Raw genomic sequence first — 20,820 nt, forward strand, 5'->3', positions numbered from 1 at the left:
CACAGATTCAGCAGCAGAGCCTCCTACACAGGTCTCAACACTCCAACAATAGAGCTATGTTTAGATTTACACAACATTTAGCCAACAAAAGGCCATATCGCAGACCTCCGAAAGATTCTCTACGCCTTCAGAACAACTTAAAACAAAACCGACACTGACGATGCTAACTACAGCTATTTATGCATTTCATCTGAAAGCTAATTTTCTGATGCTGAGTAAATTGAAAATGATTATTATGAGCAGTAAAATCAGTTAAAATAATCAAGACTTGATTTTCACTAAATGAGCATGAAAGAATATATAATCGTTTCCATTTATACCCTAGTAAAAAAATAAATAAATAAATAAATAATTTATTTAGAATACATTTATTTCACATTAAGTATACTTCAAATCCATTAACATTTACTGACATATAACTTACTGCAAGACTTACTGATATCAAATTATAATTAGATTTTTTTGAGTATTTCTTTATTGCACAATGCACATTTCTTAATAATATGCCTAAAATGTGTTTTATCACTATTAATAAGGATTGTATGATCTCTGTATCAAATCATTCTTTAAATTATATTTAAAGTGTACCTGAAGTATACTTTCTATAGTTGCACTTTAGCACAATCAAATATACTTCATTAAATCTTTAGTTGAACTTCAGCACTACACAATTAAAGTGCATTAAGCACAAAATTAATTGTTCCAAATTATTAGACTCAAAGTACACCAGTTTAGTAAACCAAAAGTAGGGATTGCAGGGTATTTTTATTAAGAACATAAATATGCAAATGTATGTACAATACTTAGCACAAAATTAAATGTATTTCAAATACATTTTAGTATATTTTTTCACTAGGGTATTCCCCAATATATAAATAAATTGCTATAAAAAGCAGTGTTCACCTACATATAGTTTTAATAAAATGTATTAATACAAGGAAAATGTGAGACTTTTTTTAAATGATGCAAAAAAAATGTTGAATCAGTTTTGAATTGAACTGATTTAAACAAATCAAACATTCCAATTCTAATGGTGTTTTTGTCTCTGAAGTTTAAATAAGAGACATTGGTGGAAATGTCTTATAGTCTTATAGCGTGAGACAAAAAAGGAACCAGAAAGGAAGAAAATGCAATGATTAAATAAATAATGGAATAGAACTGCTGCAATATTCATGATGCAGCATACTGCCATCAAAATCAACTTGTTTATCCTTCAAACCCATATGCAAACTGGTTCTGTCTCACAGAATTCCATTGAAATTCAATTTAAAGTGAAGAATGGTTCATGCTCACTCAAGTGTTCCTCACAGAGATGGGCTGAGAATTCCTTAACAAGATCCATGACATCAGAAATGAGTTCATTCATCTCCTGATGTGATTCGTCCATGCTTACTGAAGAAGATTGATCGTGGTGTGAAAGAGAGGAAGGTGAATATGACTACCTGCCACTGAACACACACATGCACACATCAGACACCCCAGAGGCAAAACAGTGTGAAACGAATTGTCCTATTTCTTCAATCCTACCATCAGGATTGAAGGAACAGTTCAGACAAAAATTAAAATTCTGTCATTTTCTCACCATCACGTCATTTCACATCTGTATGACTTCCTGTCTTCATGCTGAAAAAGAGGTTCAGCCGACTGTCTAAGCTGTTCTCTTTCAAATAATGCAAGTGGATGGAGACCAAGGCTTCAGAAAGGACAAAAAGCATAATAAAAGGAGTCCTTAAGACTGAAATCAAATGATAGCTTTGTGTGAGGAAAGACTAACACTGAAAACCATTAAAAATCATGCTTGACATCTGTAGTTAATATTCATTTCCATTGTTGTGAAAGACATTAGAATGAATAAACAATGACAGCATTTTCATATTCGAGTCGGTAAATCACTAAAATATGCCGGAGAATGAAATTGTTGGATTTTTGCTGCACAACAGAATGACTGCTTAATTCCCCCTCCATTATGAAATAAAGTGATTTATACACATTATTTATACATATTATATTTTATATTGTAATTGGTATATTTTATATTAAAGGGATAGCTCACCCAAAAATGAAAATTACCCCATGATTAACTCACCAGGTGTATATGAATTTCTCACCGGAGCTTGTACTATTCATATATATATATATATATATATATATATATATATTAGGGCTGTCAAATGATTAATCACGATTAATCACATCCAAAATAAAAGTTTTGTTTACATAATATATGTATGTGTACAGGGTATATTTATTATGTATATATAAATACACACACATAAATTATATATTTAGAAAATATTTACATGTATATACATTTATATATTTATATTCTTATATTTTATATTATATATAAATATATTTAATATATAAACATACCATATTCTTCTTAAATATATACATGCATGTGTGTGTATTTATATATACATAATAAATATACACAGTATACACACATATATTATGTAAACAAAACTTTTATTTTTTGGATGTGATTAATCGTGATTAATCATTTGACAGCCCTAATATATATATATATATATATATATATATATATATATATATATATACACACACACACACCTATAACCATTCAAAAATAATATGCTGATTTGCTGCACAAGAAACATTTCTTATAAATGTTGAAAACATGAAAAAAAAAAAAAATTCTGAAACCGTGATATTTTTATAATTCTTTGATGAACAGAAAGTTCAAAACAACTGCATTTATTTGAAATGGAAATCTTTAAATGTCATTTTTTGATCATTTTAATGTGTCCTTGTTAAATAAAAGTACTAATTTATTTTTTTTAAAAAGTGAACCCACTGACTTTTAAACCTTTTTGTTATTTATTTGTATTTATTTTGTAATTAAACAATTTCTGACAGTAAATCAAAAACGGTTTGCTGTTTCTCCAGTTGCATCCGGAATAGCCAATACAAATCAGCACATCTTCCCTGTGCATTAAGTGTGTTTATCTTTCTAAGTGCGTTTGCCTTCTATCTGAAAATATGCTTAGAAAGCTTTCTTCTTACATCTCTAACATCACTTAACGAATTCAATAAAAGCTATGCATGCATGCAAGCTATTTTTGAATCAGACTGTGAGAGTAGCCAGATTTAGTTGTTTACAAGGCAGTTTTTCTTTGATTTAATGAATTATTTAAGATCTACATCACCTGAGGTGTTTACATGGAGCTTTTTCATTTCAGCTGAGCCACGTGTCAGATTGGTCAAGGATTACCAGGCTCCATGTAAACACAGTGAGTGTACAGAGTCAGAAACTCCATTTGACCCTGAAGGAAAGTGAGACATGGTTGTGTACCTTGTAGACTTGCATGTTAAACAGGGAAGGGAACGAGGGTGACCACATTACAGCAAAGGCAAGTATGGCTTTGGTTCAAACAGCCCTTGCTCTTTAAACTCACATCAACCTCATAAATCTCAGTGAAAAGCTTGCGTTTGAAGTCTTAAGTTAGGTTCTCTGGAGACTAAAGGCAGGAGACCTTTCATTACGTTACAGGTTTAAAGGAGGCTTGCGTGACAGCATAAATGTCTTCAGCACTGAAACATGGTGTGATGCACATTACATAAATGTGCAAACATTCACACAAGAGCTGTTTGTGTGGATTCAAGTCAGAGTTTGCAGTTTAATGCACAAGCAAAATGCATCCAGATATGCTTAAAAAGATAAAGCCACTGTCATATACATTTGTACGAGTCTCTAATGCAAGAACACTGACAGGGATAGTTTTAATATTGTGATAAAGTTAATAAAAAACTAACAGTTGAAGTCCATAATCCATTATTACGCTTCCTCCAGTGAAAAAGTCAATTTCCTGTTGTCTCTCACATCAAAATTCACCCACATATTTATTTAGAGAGATTTTGGACTGTTTTGGCTTGTAAATATGTTTGATGTGTGCAGATTTCTCTCCTGATTCAGACCAGATCACTTTTTTCACTAAAGGAAGCAATATTATGGATTATGAACTTGTACTTTAGCTGGAAGCAACGGTTTGAAGTAAAAAACAAAACATCATGATGGATTTGTTTCTTACAAACAAGCAGCTTTTCATTTCTCAAGATGTTAACTGATGGACTGGAGTGGTGTGGATTACTTGTGGATTATTGTGATGTTTTTATCAGATGTTTGGACTCTCATTCTGACGGCACCCATTCACTGCAGAGATTCCACTGGTGAGCAAGTGATGCAATGCTAAATTTCTCCAAATCTGTTTCACATCACATCTTGAATGGCTTGAGGGCAAGTAAATTTTTAGAAAGTGTCCTATTCCTTTAACTGAAACTGTTGATGATGCAACAGTTTTCTAATGTTGATGTGCCAAGCATACTGTGGTTTGAACCAAGAAACACATTGTGAAAAGAAACATGGGAGCAGCTGGAGGAGGGTGAAATCAAAGCAAGCAGGAAAACCGTCAAAGTCATACGCACCTGAAACATAAAGCATGGTGGTGTTAGATTGAATTTCAGAGAGCAATTACCCTCCCAGCATGAATGACCCACTTCAGGTCAGCAGCTGCTAGTTTCTAACATGAAAAGCATCAATGTGACAGCAGAAAATGTACGCTGCACGCCGTCAAACCGATGTGACATCACAGATTTATGACATCGAATGATGTTTCATTCATGCATTGAGGTCACTGAAAACAACAGTACTGATGATTCAGACCCTGAGGAATGCTTCATGTGTGGAAAACAGCTCATGGAATATGTCAGGGCTTGAAAGACGTTTCGATTTTATTCTAAACTACTTGGGCTCTGATACATCTCTGTTCTTCCAGCGATTCTGCATCTGCAAAAGCACAATTTTTTTTAATCAAAATGCTGTATATTATGCTCAGCTGCGCAGACGAACTGGCAGGAAAACATTGGCGTAAAAAGCCATGAGTATTATCAGCGCATTCCACCAGGGAGAGGCCATTGGCAGATCACCAGGGAACAAAGCATCACCGTGAGAGTGGGAACAGGGTGGGAATGAGAAACCAGCACAGCTGTGTGTCTGTTTACATCGCTGCAGCTCCAACAAGAACTTTAAATGACACACACCTCACCTCGCTCACACACACACACACACACACGCACAATTTATCCCTTCAGCTTATTTGCTAGCCAAACGCAGAGCTTCCCAAACTTTTTTGACAGCCGAAGACTTGAGACAAGTGTTTTCTTGAAGTATCCCCTGATATTTCAAGTATTTAAATGATTCAATAAACAGCACATTTCTATATCATATAAAATAATAATTAAAAAAACATTAAAACAAATTAAAATGAAAATAATTATATATATAATATTGACCTAAAATATATAACATATTTAGTATATTTAAGTAAATATTTAAGTATATTTAATCATTTTTGTAAATATCAATAAAAAAATCTAAATAAATTAAAATCGTATTAAAATGAAAAAAAAAAAGAAAAACAATTAATAAAAAATTAAAAATAGTAACAAAACAATTTAATATTTTATAAAAGTGTACAAAATGATATATAAATAATTTTACATTACTTTCTAAAATAATTTGTACACACAGTATATATATATAAATAGTTTTATATTATTATTTTAAAAAATAATATACAACTATTTATATTTGACAAATATCTCCTGGAGCTTGTTGTATTTCCAAACGCATGTAATAAGCAACTTGCAGAGAGATTTAATAATCACACTAAGCCATTTTGTGGCTTAATTTTAGATTAATTGTGCAATCATATTTATTTTAAGTTTACTTCTGATTTTAAACTGCCTGATTGTTTATTTTATTTCTAATCTGCTAAATGTGAGTATAAGGCATGAAAATATTAAGATGTTATAAACATTAACGTGATGATCTGTCAAGCTGCTTCGAAACAATGTATCCCATGAAAGAGGTTTACAAATTAATTTTGACTTGACTTCTCTGTGACTGAATTCATTATAGCTTCTGATCAACTCACGAACCCTGGCCTAACTCGACCTGTCCGGCTGCACGTTCATCCAGTAAACCGGCTGCGGTACGACTCTAAGGACCATGTGTCACTCCCAGCAATCCACTCCGGAGCAATTTTCCACAGAGAAATCAATAGCGTAGTGCAGACTTCTCTTCAAGGGAAATAGAGTTTGTATTGTTTCTTGCAGACAAATGCAGGCTTCAGGAAAGATAAATGGTATTTTTGTGGGCCTTAACAGAAAACTGCTCGGCTCCATTCATTTGCTCTCATCTCTTTTTTCAGACACACCCTGAGCGTGTCGTTCTTCACTAGGAGCCTTTGAACAGAGCAGTATGCAGAAAACTGGACTCCATTTGTCCCTGCATCGCTCTGAAATGCATAATATTTGTATGATATTATCTTCTGCCCTCATATGTCCTCAACTTTAAAAGCACTGCTTGACTTTTACTCGCTGGATCTGTGTCAGATACACTTAATCCACCCAGATTCCACGTCCACCTGAGACTCGCGTCTTCCAAAAACTCCTGTCTGATGTTTCATAACTTTCATATCAGACCTAGTAGCCCCATTTTATATTGCAGTTCAACCCAGAGAGTCATAACTGTGTCTAAATGTATTACTAACCAGGCACAATGCCACACGTCTCCAGCGTCAAGAATGTTTCTGTCTGCAGTGAAAGTGAAATACTATGGAAAACATTAAAAATCAAGGCTATGTTCAGATTAAGATACTGCCTTAACTGCAGAATACACAATAGTATCCCACAATGCAATGTACTTGACACGTCTATTTCCAGTGTGAGGAATGATCTGCAATTAAATACAGCCACTGATTGTAATGACTCATTATATATACAATGTATATGTATAAATATATAATACAAATTTAAATATATTTCAAATATATTTTTAAAAATTCTAACTTTTTTTTACTATTCAATACATACTGTATATATATTTTTTATTTTACTTTTGAAGCATTACTATTGTTTGAATATTAAAACATATGTATTCAAATGTTTTTATTTAATGAATATATATATATATATATATATATATAATATATATATATATTATATATATATAAATTTTTGCAATATAAAAATCACACTACTTTTAAGTATTTACTCAATGCATACTAATTTTTTATTTGTGTATCATTATATATATATATATATATATATATATTATAATAATACTAATTTTTTTTTATTAATGTTAATAAAGGTTTATATTAAAATATAAATCATTTTTCAATTTGTTGATGTTTTTAAGTATTAATATTGTTTGTATTTAGAAATTTTCATGATTTTCTTTTAATTATTAGAATTAACTATTCTCAAATTATTGATATAATATATATATATAACAATAATACCATATTTAAAAAAAAAAAAAAAAAATGTTTTAAGTGTACACCAGGCAGTTAGTATTCCATTCCAATCAGCCTCAGTGTTTAGCCATGCATTGCTTGTTGTGTTCACAGCTATTTAGAACAAAAACTCTGGAAGAAAACAAGGTTTATAGACCTTATTATTTGCCATTTATATCTATGATTCATATCAATTTAGCAAAGTCACTTTATTGTTAAATTAGTTTTGCTCTCATATAAGCCAATTTACAGGGTTCTATATTTACAGTACATTATTTGGGGGGGACTCTGCACATCATTCCAACCTTATAAAATTGCTGTTAACATATATTAATGTTGGAAAACCCCAGTCGTCATATATAAGATTCCTTTGTGTTTACGATTCTGAACCAGTGATTGTTTAACAAGCCTTTGAGAACCAGCTATAGATCTGACCTCATTGTTTCCTGAGAACACACACACACACACACACACACACACACACACACACACACACACACACACACACACACACACACAGACAAAGCAAAAACCTCTCACTCCATCTGAAAGAGCTCAAGTCGATCATGACACACACAAAACTCTGAGGAGAGCGAACACAGTGATTTGCATTTTGCAATGCATTCTGATGCAGATTTTCTGCACTCCACAACAGCAAAAACAAATCTGCTGTTGCATCTGTGCAACATGCAAAAGTGCACCGAGCAGAAAAAACTAAAGAATGGGACATAAACGCATTTATAACCCTGATCAAGCCAACTCTGGAATTTAATATGAGAGTGAGCTTTGCCAACATAACATAAGAGCAAGAGTGAGTGAGAGAGAGATTGCTGTGAGTTAATCTAGTATCAGATTACCGGCTCAAGAGGATGGCCAATGCACAACTCATTACTGAAGGAAAAGTCTGTTAAATACAGATTAGGGATCCAGAGCAAATGTCAGCCTTGGCGACCATCGCGGCCTCTCTCTGAACCGCTATCAAGTGTGTGTGTGTGTGCATATGACTAAACTCTTCTGTGATGCACGATTGTGCCTCTCCGCTCCACATGCATGCATCTGTTACCAGCATGTTTGAAAAATCCCACACTCCAGTTTCCAAATGCAGGTCCAGCCAGTTGAGTCATCCCTCCAGCCAAATTCCCTCCCAGCAATACACCGTTTTAGGACAACACGGCCTGTCTGTCGTGCTTTTTCAGACTTTAGCACATGCACGAACAATCAAAGAGGTTCCCATCTGTTGGTGGCGCGATGGGTGAGTGCTGATGAGTTGTTCAGTGCCACACCAGCATCTTGCAAAAATGTATTTCTCATGCTGACAAAAACCCAAAGCAATGCAAAAAAAGTGATCCCATAGGAAGGCTAGATTGCTCAGAGGTTGCTGTTTTAAAGCTCAGGAGAATAAATGGAAATCACAGATATGATAAGAGTCAGCTTAATCTCAGATGTTTCTCCTTAAAATCATTTTAGGAGAAATAAGACATACAATACTGATATATAGGAGGATATGAGTTAATATAGTGAGGTCTCTAGCTTTTAATCACAGACTGTGGAATCTTTGCGAATCTGTGCACAGTTTGAGATATTGTTGAGGCTTCTTTCATTTTTTTTTTCTTTTTTTACCATTTATTCTCATCTGTGCTTAAAAGAAGACAAAAGAAGATATAATATTAAAGAGACTTTTTTTCTAATGGGAACAGTTAAATGCTGATGCGCATATCTGTGTTTTAGCATCAGTGAAAATCTCTCAGAGGTTTCTCTTTCATAACTCAGGAGACATAATGGAGCTCTAAGTTATGGTTTGTTTAAGAATCAAATTGGTCTCGGATTTTATTTCTACAATTCCATGAGAAGTAAAAACAGACTACATGAGTCATACAGTAAGAGTACAGAGCTGTAAAATTAACAAAATGCATAATTGCATAAGAGTTTTCAGTTTTGGTTTGTTTAATAATCAACTTTCTCTCAGACGTTTCTACTAAAATCCCATATGAGAATTAAAATAAGACACAAATGCATAAGAGGCTAGAGCTATAAGACAAATGCAAAGATCAGATCAGATCATCAGAATTTGATGAGAAGTACTTGAGACTGATTTGAGATCTTTTTATTGCTACCCCTTTGATATCATAGCAGAGTCTGAGATCTTTTCAGAAACTACAGTACAATACCTAAGCAAAGGTAACTATGAGAAAAAAACAAGGCATTTAATAGATGTCTTTTGTGACTTTTCTTAAATAACTAAGACAATTAGTCATTCCTCTTCTTTTAGCATCAATTATTATTATTCATAAGCCAGATCTGTGTCTATCATCTCCTGCATCCAGTTGACTATTCAGATGTTTATATGATCTTCAGAAGTTCACAACCCGAGCCTACTGTACAACAACAGCTGGCATTATATTTCCAGAATTCAGTGCAAACCACTCCACAACAAACAGTCCCAGAACAACCAGCACTCATAAGATAATTATCACAAGCCACACTCTCTTCCAACCACAGTGGATGGCGTGTCTAACCAGAGTGAACCTCATTAGCACCTCCAGAAGAAATGTGTTTGTTTGACTCACGCTGCTGAAGCTGGGAATGAGGCTGAGCGTGGAGCCGCTGTCCAGAGGGAAGGGAAGGAAGTGCTTCATGCCCAGGGAGGGCGGCACAGTGGGCAGAGGAGCTCGAACCAGCGCTGGCACCAGTCTGCTCTGACACGCGTTACCTGAGGAGGAGCAAGAGAAATTTGTGAGTTGAGAGTTACGTAATCTATAATACTACAGACCCAGACAGTTTTACTCATTGAAAGATTTTTCAATGATGTTTTTATAATTGTATTAGAGTCTTACACACATGCTGTACAGATAATCTGAGTCGTGCATTAATTTGAGTGCTGACAGCTATTATGGGAGTGGCTTGATGGAGCACAGGAGATGCAGATAACTTGATCTTGACCCTTAAGAAATTTTAATTAATGCTGTCACAAATCTGCAAACTGCTAAGTATAACACTGAAATTAAAATGTGAAGCCTGTACAAATACTAGTAATCGTGAATATGAATAATTGGGAATCATGTAAAAAATATAAAATAATTCAAATAAAAACAGTGCACATTTCATTTATCTATTACAACATTTATTTAGTTTTGTTCACTTGGCTGTTTCCTCTCCTCAAGTTTGTCATCAGGTGTCTTTTTTAAATACGTTTATGATGTCATTAGGTTGCTGTCTTGCCGCCAGCCAATCGCTGCATTGCTGATCATGGTTTCGAGTATCAATACACCTGCCCTTTACGGGGAACACGAAAACACACAGTAATCTTAGACAACTTAATCCAGATATTTTGATCAGATCAACAAATTTGTTTGAAGAACCAAATTAGCCAGAGACCAGTTATCAATATCTGGCATCTTTCAAATCATCTCAGATGTATTAAGCGAGGTACGAAGAACGGGCCCCAGGTAACACATTAAAATACTAATCAGATAAAACTAAAGCTAACAATGACAGAGTGGAAACAAAACTGCATTGAAAATAAAAAAAGCAAAAACTAAAGCAACCAACGAATTCTTGAAAATTCAGACACAGTATGGCTAGCTATTTAGTTTATTTTTTGCTATTGCTATTTATGTTTATTATTTATACAAACGATGAAAACCTAAATAAAAACACTGAAATAAAAACTCTGATAACACTGAAATTTAAATAAAGATAAAACTGGAGAAAACAAAATAAACAAAAATTTACTCAAAAATGAACTAAAATTGACTATAAATTAATTTTCGCTTTAGTTCTTGATATATGACACATAAAACGTACAATCTTTACACATTCCCTTCATAAAACATAAAAATGTTAAATGTGCTGAGAAATTTAGCATAAAGTACAAATTTAATGTAAGTGCATACTAAAAGTCAAAAACTAGAAAACTAATAGGCAATAAATATTCACTACTGAGTTTTCCCTCAACAAACTCCTGATTACTGCGTACTGATAGTAAGTAAGGTAGCTGTTTGTAGTAGTTATGTTTAGGTATATGTTTAGGGGCGTGGTCAATTGTCATGGGAACACAACAGAGTAACTATGACAACAAATAATGAAGCTTGGGAGACAGAGCAATGGACATAATAGCAGCACGGAAAACCCTTCCAAATAAGAGTTCACAGTGAAACAGGGAAACACAGGCTGGATCATAACAGCCATAGATTGAACAAACTGAAAACTATAGTAACTTTTGACTTTTTTATCCCTAAAAATCAGATTGTTAGGAATGTTGTTGTAGGTTCAACACTGATGTTGATGCAGGAACACGGCCTACTTTGAAGGAATCATAACAAGCACAGAATTCATGAGATCAATTCAAGCAAGACATGATGATTCAGAACATTTCTTTGCCACATGCAGCGAAATCTCCACCGAGGGTCCGAACACTGCCAGCGATGACATCATGACTTTCGTACCTGTTCCTCCAAAGCATCTGCTATATCATTCACTTTTTAACAAACTCTCCTGCTACTATAAATATTTGAACAATATGCTTGTCAAACCGAGACTCTGGACTGGCTGTTATCTGTAATAGCAGTAGACACAAACACTAGTCAAGTGGGAGAGACAGAAACCAGTGGAGGAAAACAAAAGTAAATGGCTTGTTTTATTACAGAACGAGAGTTTGTGTGGGTGGCGTTGGAAAGGCGGATTTTTTACAGCACATCCCATTACCGAACCAGAAAAAGAAACAGCGTTCCCTATCCAAACCGAGACAAAAGCCAGAGAAGAAAAACTAAAGACTAAAAACACAAAGCAATGCAAAAATGTGATGCTAGTGAAAAATGAATCATTTTATTCTTTGTTTCAATAAAGTATCAGTTTGTTTTTTGACAAAAATGAGACAATTGTTAGCATAAATACACTAGCAGATTAATATGAATAGCAGCTCAAATTATTTGGTGAAATGGGATTTGACTGAAGAATGTCTGAATGTCTTTATCTTGGCATATATGAGCAATGCTTGGGACATTTTTGGATCTGTTGTGAAACTCTAGTGGAGACAGATTTACATTTTACATTTACATTTAGTCATTTAGCAGATGCTTTTATCCAAAGCGACTCACAAATGAGGACAATAGAAGCAATCAAAACCAACAAAAGGGCAATAACATGAAAGTGCTGTGACGTAAGTCTCGGTTAGCCTAACACAGTACATGTAGCAAGGGTTTTTTATTTAATATTATGAATAAAAAGAAAAACATGTAGATAGAATAAAAAAAAAAAAATAGGGAACGACAGTGTTAGAAGGTCTTTTAAAAATAATTAAATAAATAAAACAAGTCAAAAGAATAGAAAAAGAATAGAGAATGCTAGTGTTAGAGGGTCATTTTTTATAATGAATAAAAAGAAAACAATAAGACAGAATAGAAAAAGAATAGAGAAGGCTAGTGTCAGAGGCTTTCCTGAGGCTTTTCACATGAGGCTTTTGTCTTAGGAGAAACATCTGAGATGCAGGAGAACCAAGAGAAAGTCTCTATTTGTTCATTGCCGTCTAAGAGAAACAACTGAGATATTAATGAGATCTCCTTTTAAATGTTTCTATCTCATAGGGTTATTTTAAAATAACCTCTTCTTTTGATTGCAAAGCTTGAAATTTCTCCGATCTATAGTTCGATCTATAATTTCTCCGATCTATCTCAGTTTCTCCTTCGCTGATCTTCTCTGGCAGTCTAGAAATTAGATTATTAGGATATGTTCCTTAGAAGAAAGTGGGATACTTTAGAGGAAATCTCTGCTTGATCTCAATATTGTCTAGAAGAAACAACTGAGATGTTATTGAGATCTCCCTGATGATTTTTCTAATGCATGGGTTTAGATGCTATCTAAAATAAAATCCATAAAACAAGTTTTCTTTTGATTGCACAGCTTGAAATTTATCTGATCTCCAGTTTCTCCTAAGGTCTTTTTCTAAGGAGAAATTGACTCTAAAGTCTCCATTTGATTGCATTGCTGTCTAGAATAACAAGATTATCTATAAAAAAAAAAAAAAAGTTTTCTCTTATTCTTTTGATTGCATAGCTTGAAATTGTTCTGATATCCTCTGAAGCTCTAGAAATTAGATTACTAAGGATTTTCAGGAGAAATCGCAAGGTTTTCTCTAATGTATCCATCTGACCTCATTATCGTCTTGGAGAAACAACTTGGATATTAACAAGATCTGCTTTGTGATTCTTCTATCATAAGGTTATCTATAATAAAGTTTACATGTTATTTACTAACTATAAGCAATTTTGCAACTACATGTCAACTAACTCTTATTAATTTTGTCTTTTTGGTCAAGGTCTTTTTGTCAGGAAAAATCAGATTATTAAGGTCTTTTTCTGAGAAGAAAGTGGGAGACTTCATGATTTGATCTCTTTGATGTGACATGGAGTTACACTTTCTGTTGTATAACAAATAATTTCAGTGTTTGTTCTTTTCTAGGAGTTTTGAAATCTCAGCACCAACTTGCCATAGATTACGAAATAAAATGCTACTAATTCCTCTGGTCCTTCGGGTCTGTAGGGAGGAGAAATAATAATAAAACAAGAGAATTAAAAAAACTTGTCCTTGCTGCAGGCCTAAATTGTTGCGCCACATGCCTTTCTGCAAGTGCAAGCACGTCTTTGTTCTCCCTTGACAAAGCATGTCAACCTCAGGCCTCTGTGTCGGGTACTCGACTCTGACATGTCAAACGACATCAGGCTAAAGGAATGCTGTCATGGAGCCAGACACTGAACAAGAAAATAGAATTAAATATGCAACAAAACCGCAGCCTAAGTGACAGCAGGAACTGTGCCGGAGTGCACGCTGCTCTCCCGGCGCTAACCAGGAGGGCGTCTTTAGACCCAAGCATCTGGGTTTTATCTCCTCAGGGCTTTGAGCTTTACGAGATTTGATTATGGTTGTGCACACGATGCAACAACATTCAAAAGCCTCTTTCTGGAAAAGGCAAACAGGCAAAACCAATGCTGGCAGCCTGTCACTCGGGTTTAAGGGAACACGACGTAAGTTGATGAGAACATTCTGATTGTTACGAGGCTTTTTGACACCGTGCCTGCAGCGAGATCGAGTCTTTTACGGCTCTGTTTTCAGTAATGTGGAAAATGTCCAATCTTCTCTGCCCTGCAGTCAATCATTGTGCTGCTTTCTGTGACCTGTATTTTCAGCACCTTCTCGTCTATGGAGACCACCTCGCTCTTAGCGCTGAAACAACCTCTCACACATTTACAAAAAGGGGTCAAGAGTTCAACGGTTAGCATGGACGCTGAGCCCTGCGATCTCCACTTATGCATCCAGCATTTCTTCCCGATGCTATACTTCTCTCCTCACCACTGGCTGCCTCATTGGATTTCTCTCATTATCTCTCTGCATGTGAATCTCCTCACTTACCAGAGAACAGAAATAGTGATGACCAAATATATATATATGTTCTGTAATTAATGATTCAGATCTTTATGATTTCCTTATGTGATTCTTACCTCTCAATTAACTAATAATGCTTTTGATGTTTTTATTTTTTTTTTTATTTTTTTTATTTTTTTTTACTTTGGTGCAAATTAAACAGCTTTTCCATCCCAAGTATGCAAGTCACAGCATCTGAGCTCATTATTCAGTCGTATGACTTCACATGCCTTTTTTGATGTGCATCTAGAAATGTATCGTAGTTTATGCGCATAACGTATTACAGAATAAAAAAGGTATGAACGTATACATTCTTTTATGCATTTTTGCAAAATGTTATGTGTTTCCCCACATAATTTGTTTTTGCAATATATTCCAAAATGTGCATAAAAACACTGGATGGAAACTTTCCTAATGTAAAAATAGCTTTTTGACATATCAAACTACAATGAAAAGCCAACATATATGCATAAGTGCAATATAAAGTGGGAGATTATAAACTGGAGAGGATGCGAAGGAAACCCAACATGATCAAATTTGGCCATAAAATGAATTCAAACATGAACTTTGACTTTACTCTCACCCACCTGTTTCAGTTCTCACTGACTTTATCAATACCGCTAAACACACAACACTTCCCACTGCTGCAGTGATCGCAATAATGAAACCGAGGAGAGAGAAATGTGTGTGTGTGTGTGTGTGTGTGTGTGTGTGTGTGTGTGTGTGTGTGTGTGTGTGCCTGTAGCATCATCTCCACATCTCTGTTCAGATGTGCCCATCATCTTAAAACAGCACTTGCTGCTTGCAGCGTTGCTGACTGAGAGAAAAAAAATATGTCTGGAGGACAAATATGGCACATAAATAAATAATCACACCCACTCTGTTTGCTTGTCACTAGGATTCTCCTAAACTTGATCCAGTCTGCTTTTTATCCATGTCCCTTATATCTCTGACAAAAAGCACACACCTGCACTCAAAACACTGCATAGTTCAGAGAGTCTATCCTGCTGAATTGTCAGTCAAAACACATCCTAAGAGTGCATAATATACAGCAGTTTAGATTAATGCAACACTTTTGTGTCCTTCAGTTTGAAAACAAGCAAAAAGCTTGCATTATTCACAGCCGTGCACTTACAAAGGAAGTCTCTGAGGTGTTGCACTAGGATAGACAGTAAAAAGCACAAATATCAAAAATAAAGCACAAAGACTAACAAAACAGAACGTTTTAACATGACTATTCTAACAACTCTCAGCAAAGTTATACAATATTTCCTCTCATGTTATGGAATCAAGGTTTAGCTGGTTAGCATGCACAGTTTGCCCCTGCTAGTAGATGTCATAATTTCACCATTATACTGCTGAAAAGGATCTTGACGTTCATTGAAAAATAGCTGTGAATTCTTTTTTTTAATAAAAAATTTATATATAGCTAACATTTATCATATCAAAAAATATTTTTTTCAAAATCTAAAATATATAATTACATAATAATAATAAATAATAATATTTGAAAATAGCCATTCTTGATTTTTTTAAATAAAATAAATACAAATTAGTAGTAGTAGTAGTAAGTTTATTATTATTTTATTTATTGATGCAAATGTTTTTTTGTTTGTTTGTTTTTCTAATTTTTTAAACTTCAGTTTTTAGGCTTCCAGGCTACATGTTGTGTCCCTTTAAAATCATCTGGGAAAACAAAACTTACAATTAAAAAGCACCAGAGGGACAAATGATTAACATAACTGATAAAAAAAAAAAAAAAAAAAAAAAAAAAACATCCACCTGATAATTGATTACAGCACATCCTTCTATCAAATGTAGAATCACACCATTATACAGACTGGACACTGCTTCAGGTATTAACAGAAAAAACCCCACACAGGAATTATGTCAATAATGCATAACCAGATATTCATCTAGACAAGTAGTCCCACTGCTAAATGGATGATTGAGACAACTAAACAGCTCAAATAATAAACATGCACAGCTCTTCAACATGTTTCTGCTCTGAATCCCTCTGGAATGCCTCACATCTTAGACTTCCATAGTAAGTGCATTGCTTTAACCATCATTTTTGTTTGTTTGTCTGACGGATGAGTCAATATATTATGCCACGGATGGAGTTCATAAAACTTAAGTTGCTTTGCACAGTTGCTTCTACTAAGGCCCAGTTGTAATACTGTGCACTGGTTTCAAAAGGATTCATCATTTATGTGAATAATTGAACTATTTTATTCCTCAATTATTCTGAAAATAATAATAATAATAATAATAATAAATGCAAATATATAAATTGCATGCTAACCTGCTTACAACTGACTCCTAACTAGCCCTGGTCAGGAAGCACCCGCCATGAGCTTTGCAATCTGAGGGTATAAACCAAATCAATTATATATCTGGGGTCAAACACACTGCAGTCTCTGCGGTCATCACCCACATCACAACAAAATCTGCACTGCTCTAAAGTCACAGGAGTCCAATAACCCATTTCTGAGATTCCCAATTGTAAAAGAATTTTGATTTAAGACAGTTTATTATTACATTGAAGCAGGACATCACATCAAGGACCAAAAGCTTCAAAGTGACGTGACATTCAGCCAAGTATGGTGACCCATACTCAGAATTAGTGCTCTGCATTTAACCCATCCGAAGTGCACACACACAGAGCAGTGAACACACACACACACTGTGAAAGACACCCGAGCAGTGGGCAGCCATTTTATGCTGCGGCGCCCGGGGAGCAGTTGGGGGTTCGATGCCTTGCTCAAGGGCACCTAAGTCGTGGTATTGAAGGTGGAGAGAGAACTGTACATGCACTCCCCCCACCCACAATTCCTGCCGGCCCGAGACTCGAACTCACAACCCTTCGATTGGGAGTCCGACTCTCTAACCATTAGGCCACGACTCCCCCATGAAGGTATCTTTGATTTCAGTCAGAAGTTATTTAAATAAGTAATAAATTATTTAAGTTCACAACAAATAAAATGCATAGTAAATAGTATGTCTAAATAAAGAATGACTGAAAAAATAGCTGTGTAATATAGAATATCAAATATAGAAGGATGTTATCTGTCAAAAGGAGCATCAATCACTTCCAGCACACACAGCTTTGGGAGCGATTTAGTGGTCGTGCATCATGGGATGCCATCTGCATGTAGTGTAGATATGGTGCGACACACTGAGCAGCTTTGCTTCAATTAAAACTATTTTAAACAGATATATATATATATATATATATATATATATATATATATATATATATATATATATATATATATGTGTGTGTGTGTGTGTGTGTGTGTGTGTGTGTGTGTGTGTGTGTGTGTGTGTGTGTGTGTGTATATATATGTGTGTGTGTGTGTGTGTATATATATATATATATAATTTTATTATATTATATATATATAATAATTATGCATTATTCAGAAGTAGTATATCGTTTATATAATTATGCATTATTCAGAAGTAATAATTGCATTATGTAGTAAATATAAATTAAGAAAGTTCTATTTTTGTTAAAAAAAAGTTGAAACCTAATAAAAATTGTGAAAAGCATGTAAAAAACTGTACACTTAGCCTTTTACATTTTACATATAAAATTTAAACCTAATGTCTTCAAAGTTCTTGTCCATTTTGTTTAACAGTCCCAATACTCTGACATTTCCAAAATCTTTATATCATGTTTTTAAAGGGTTACTCTACCCCAAAATTATAATTTTGTCATTAATCACTTACCCCCATGTCGTTCCAAACCCGCAAAAGTTTAGTTCATCTTCGGAACACAATTTAAAATATTTTGGATGAAAACCGGGAGGCTTGTGACTGTCCCATTGACTGCCAAATAGAATACACTGTCAACATCCAGAAAAGCATGAAAGACATCGTCAGAATTGTCCATCTGCCATCAGTGGTTCAACTGTAATGGTATGAAGCGACGAGAATACTTTTTGTATGCGAAGAAAACCAAAATAATGACTTTATTCAACAATTTGTCTCCTTTTTGTCTCTCCGCATCACCATAGTGCCATTTTGGAGAATACCCACTGAATGCAAACTGTGTACGCTATTCTGTGTCAGCCACGACACAAGGATAAATTTCTATGTGTATTACGTGTGTCCAGTGGATATTCTCCAAAATGTACGCTGATGCAGAGAGACACAGAGTAGACAAATTGTTGAATAAAGTTGTTATTTTTGTTTTCTTCGTGTAAAAAAAGTATTCTTGTCACTTCATGATGCTACTGTTGAACCACTGATGGCAGATGTACTATTCTGATGTCTTTCATACTTTTCTGGACCTTGACAGTGTAATTTACTGGGCAGTCAATGGGACAGTCACAAGCCTCCCGGTTTAATCCAAAATATCTTACTTGTGTTCCGAAGACGAACAAAGCTTTTACGGGTTTGGAACAACATGAGGGTAAGTGATTAATGACAAAATTTTCATTTTTGGATGGAGTATCCCTTTACACCCCTAAAGCTGCATCTAATGCATCGGCTTGACCTCAGAGCAACAGATCTCCTGTATCTCCTGCCGTGAGCTCTGTTCCCGTTCCTCCGCACATTTGGAAAGGAATCATCCGTTCAGCGGGAAGCTTCATTTCTAGATGAAACACGGAGACACATAAATGCATGTTTCCTAAAATCTCCTAATCCCTTCGGTTTTGTTGTAGCTCACGATTTCACACTCTTTCATGTCTGCTAAACTCCACTGCAACAAATCAGGTGTCTGGTGAGGCACGCGAGCCGAGCTCCTCTGATGTCCCTGCAAGAAACCCCCACTGTGCTCGCCAGACGGGGAGTCTAGAAAACAAAACCTCAGACTTTCAAACTGACTGACTTGACTTACCAATAAACATGCTTTCCATGGTTGTCACACGTCCAGATCTGTGGCGTCCCCGTGCACCACTGCCATCAAGAGTGAATCCATGATCTCATCTGTGCATGTGGGGAACCAAGACCACGAGGACTGCAACAACACCTCGCTAGTTTTCTGTCCCTCTCTGTGTGTGTGAACTGAGATCCCACTTCAGAGAAACTCTCAGTCTTGGTCTTGCACCTCTGTCCTCAGCTGTGCCTCAGAGCCCGGTGATCCTCTCCGACTGTAATCTGACTCCTGGTGAAGCAGCTCTCTCCAGCGTGCCGATATCAGCGTCTCTTGCGGGAGTCGAGCTGCGGCTGCTCATTTGTTCTGTTTGAGTGTTCCTCAGGCACTGCGCTCTCTCTCTCTCTCTCTCTCTCTCTCTCTCTAATCTCTCGTTCACTCTTTGAGCACCTCCCTACTTCATGTATCATGCGCGCTCTCTCTCTCCAGTTATCTGGTGATGTCCTCATAAATCAAACTTATATATAAAAAAGTATAATTTCTATTTTATTTTAATAATTTATCTAGTAAGAAAATGTGACCATTTGATTGGCCGCAGAAGTCACTTTCATGGAGTAAAAATGTTTGGCAGGATATTACTATTAGAGGGTTTATTTATTTTAATTTTTTTGGCTGTGGTGTTGCTTGACAGTTGTTAGGGTGTTTTGGATGGTTGCCAAGGTGTTCTCTTTGGTAACTATGGTGTTGCTACCATGTTCTGCATGGGTGTTAAGTTCTAGGTGGTTGCTAGGGTATTGTTGGTGGTTTCTCCACTGTTCTGCTTGAGTTGTTGCTATATGGATGACACCATGTTCTAAATGGTTGCTAGGTTGATCTCGCCTGGTTGCTAGGGTATTTTCTACTGTTCTGTTTACGTTGGTGCTGTATGGTTGCTGCCATGTTTTGCATGGCTGCTCTAGGTGGTTTCTAGGGTATTTTGGGTTGTTTCTCTGCTGTTCTGTTTATGTTGTTGCTATGATTGCTACATGGTTGCTACCATGTTCTGCATGGTTGCTAGGTTACTCTAGGCAACTGCTAGGATATTCTCTGCTGTCCTGTTCTGTTGTTGCTATATGGTTGCTACCATGTTTTGCATTGTTGCTATGTTGTAAGGTGTGGTAACTAGGGTATTCTGGGTGGTTTCTCTGCAGTTCTGTTTGTTATGTTGTTGCTATGTGGTTGATAGGATGCTGTAGGTGGTTGCTAGGATATTCTCTG

At 35.3% G+C, this 20,820-nt stretch overlaps 1 protein-coding gene across 6 annotated transcripts in view; it reads right to left on the reverse strand.

Moving 5' to 3' along the window:
* Nucleotides 1-19,965, reverse strand: part of LOC109105501 (zinc finger protein 385D-like) — a 59,556-nt gene extending 39,591 nt beyond the window's left edge. For 4 of the 6 annotated variants that reach the window (XR_006162044.1, XR_006162043.1, XR_006162042.1 and 1 more), the window contains exons 1-2: nucleotides 19,588-19,962; nucleotides 9,890-10,032 (exon numbers count right to left, since the gene is read on the reverse strand). Coding sequence is in view for 3 of the 6 variants with exons in the window: in XM_042773222.1 (XP_042629156.1) it covers nucleotides 9,890-10,032; nucleotides 19,588-19,606 (162 nt within the window). In the remaining 3 variants the exon portion in view is untranslated. Of the gene's footprint in view, nucleotides 1-9,889; nucleotides 10,033-19,242; nucleotides 19,342-19,587 lie in introns of all 6 variants that reach the window. The other 2 variants (XM_042773225.1, XM_042773224.1) reach the window with 2 other exon arrangements.
* Nucleotides 19,966-20,820: the final 855 nt, after the last annotated feature.

Source organism: Cyprinus carpio, chromosome A16 (assembly GCF_018340385.1).
Source record: "Cyprinus carpio isolate SPL01 chromosome A16, ASM1834038v1, whole genome shotgun sequence".
NCBI classification, from domain to species: Eukaryota; Metazoa; Chordata; class Actinopteri; order Cypriniformes; family Cyprinidae; genus Cyprinus; species Cyprinus carpio.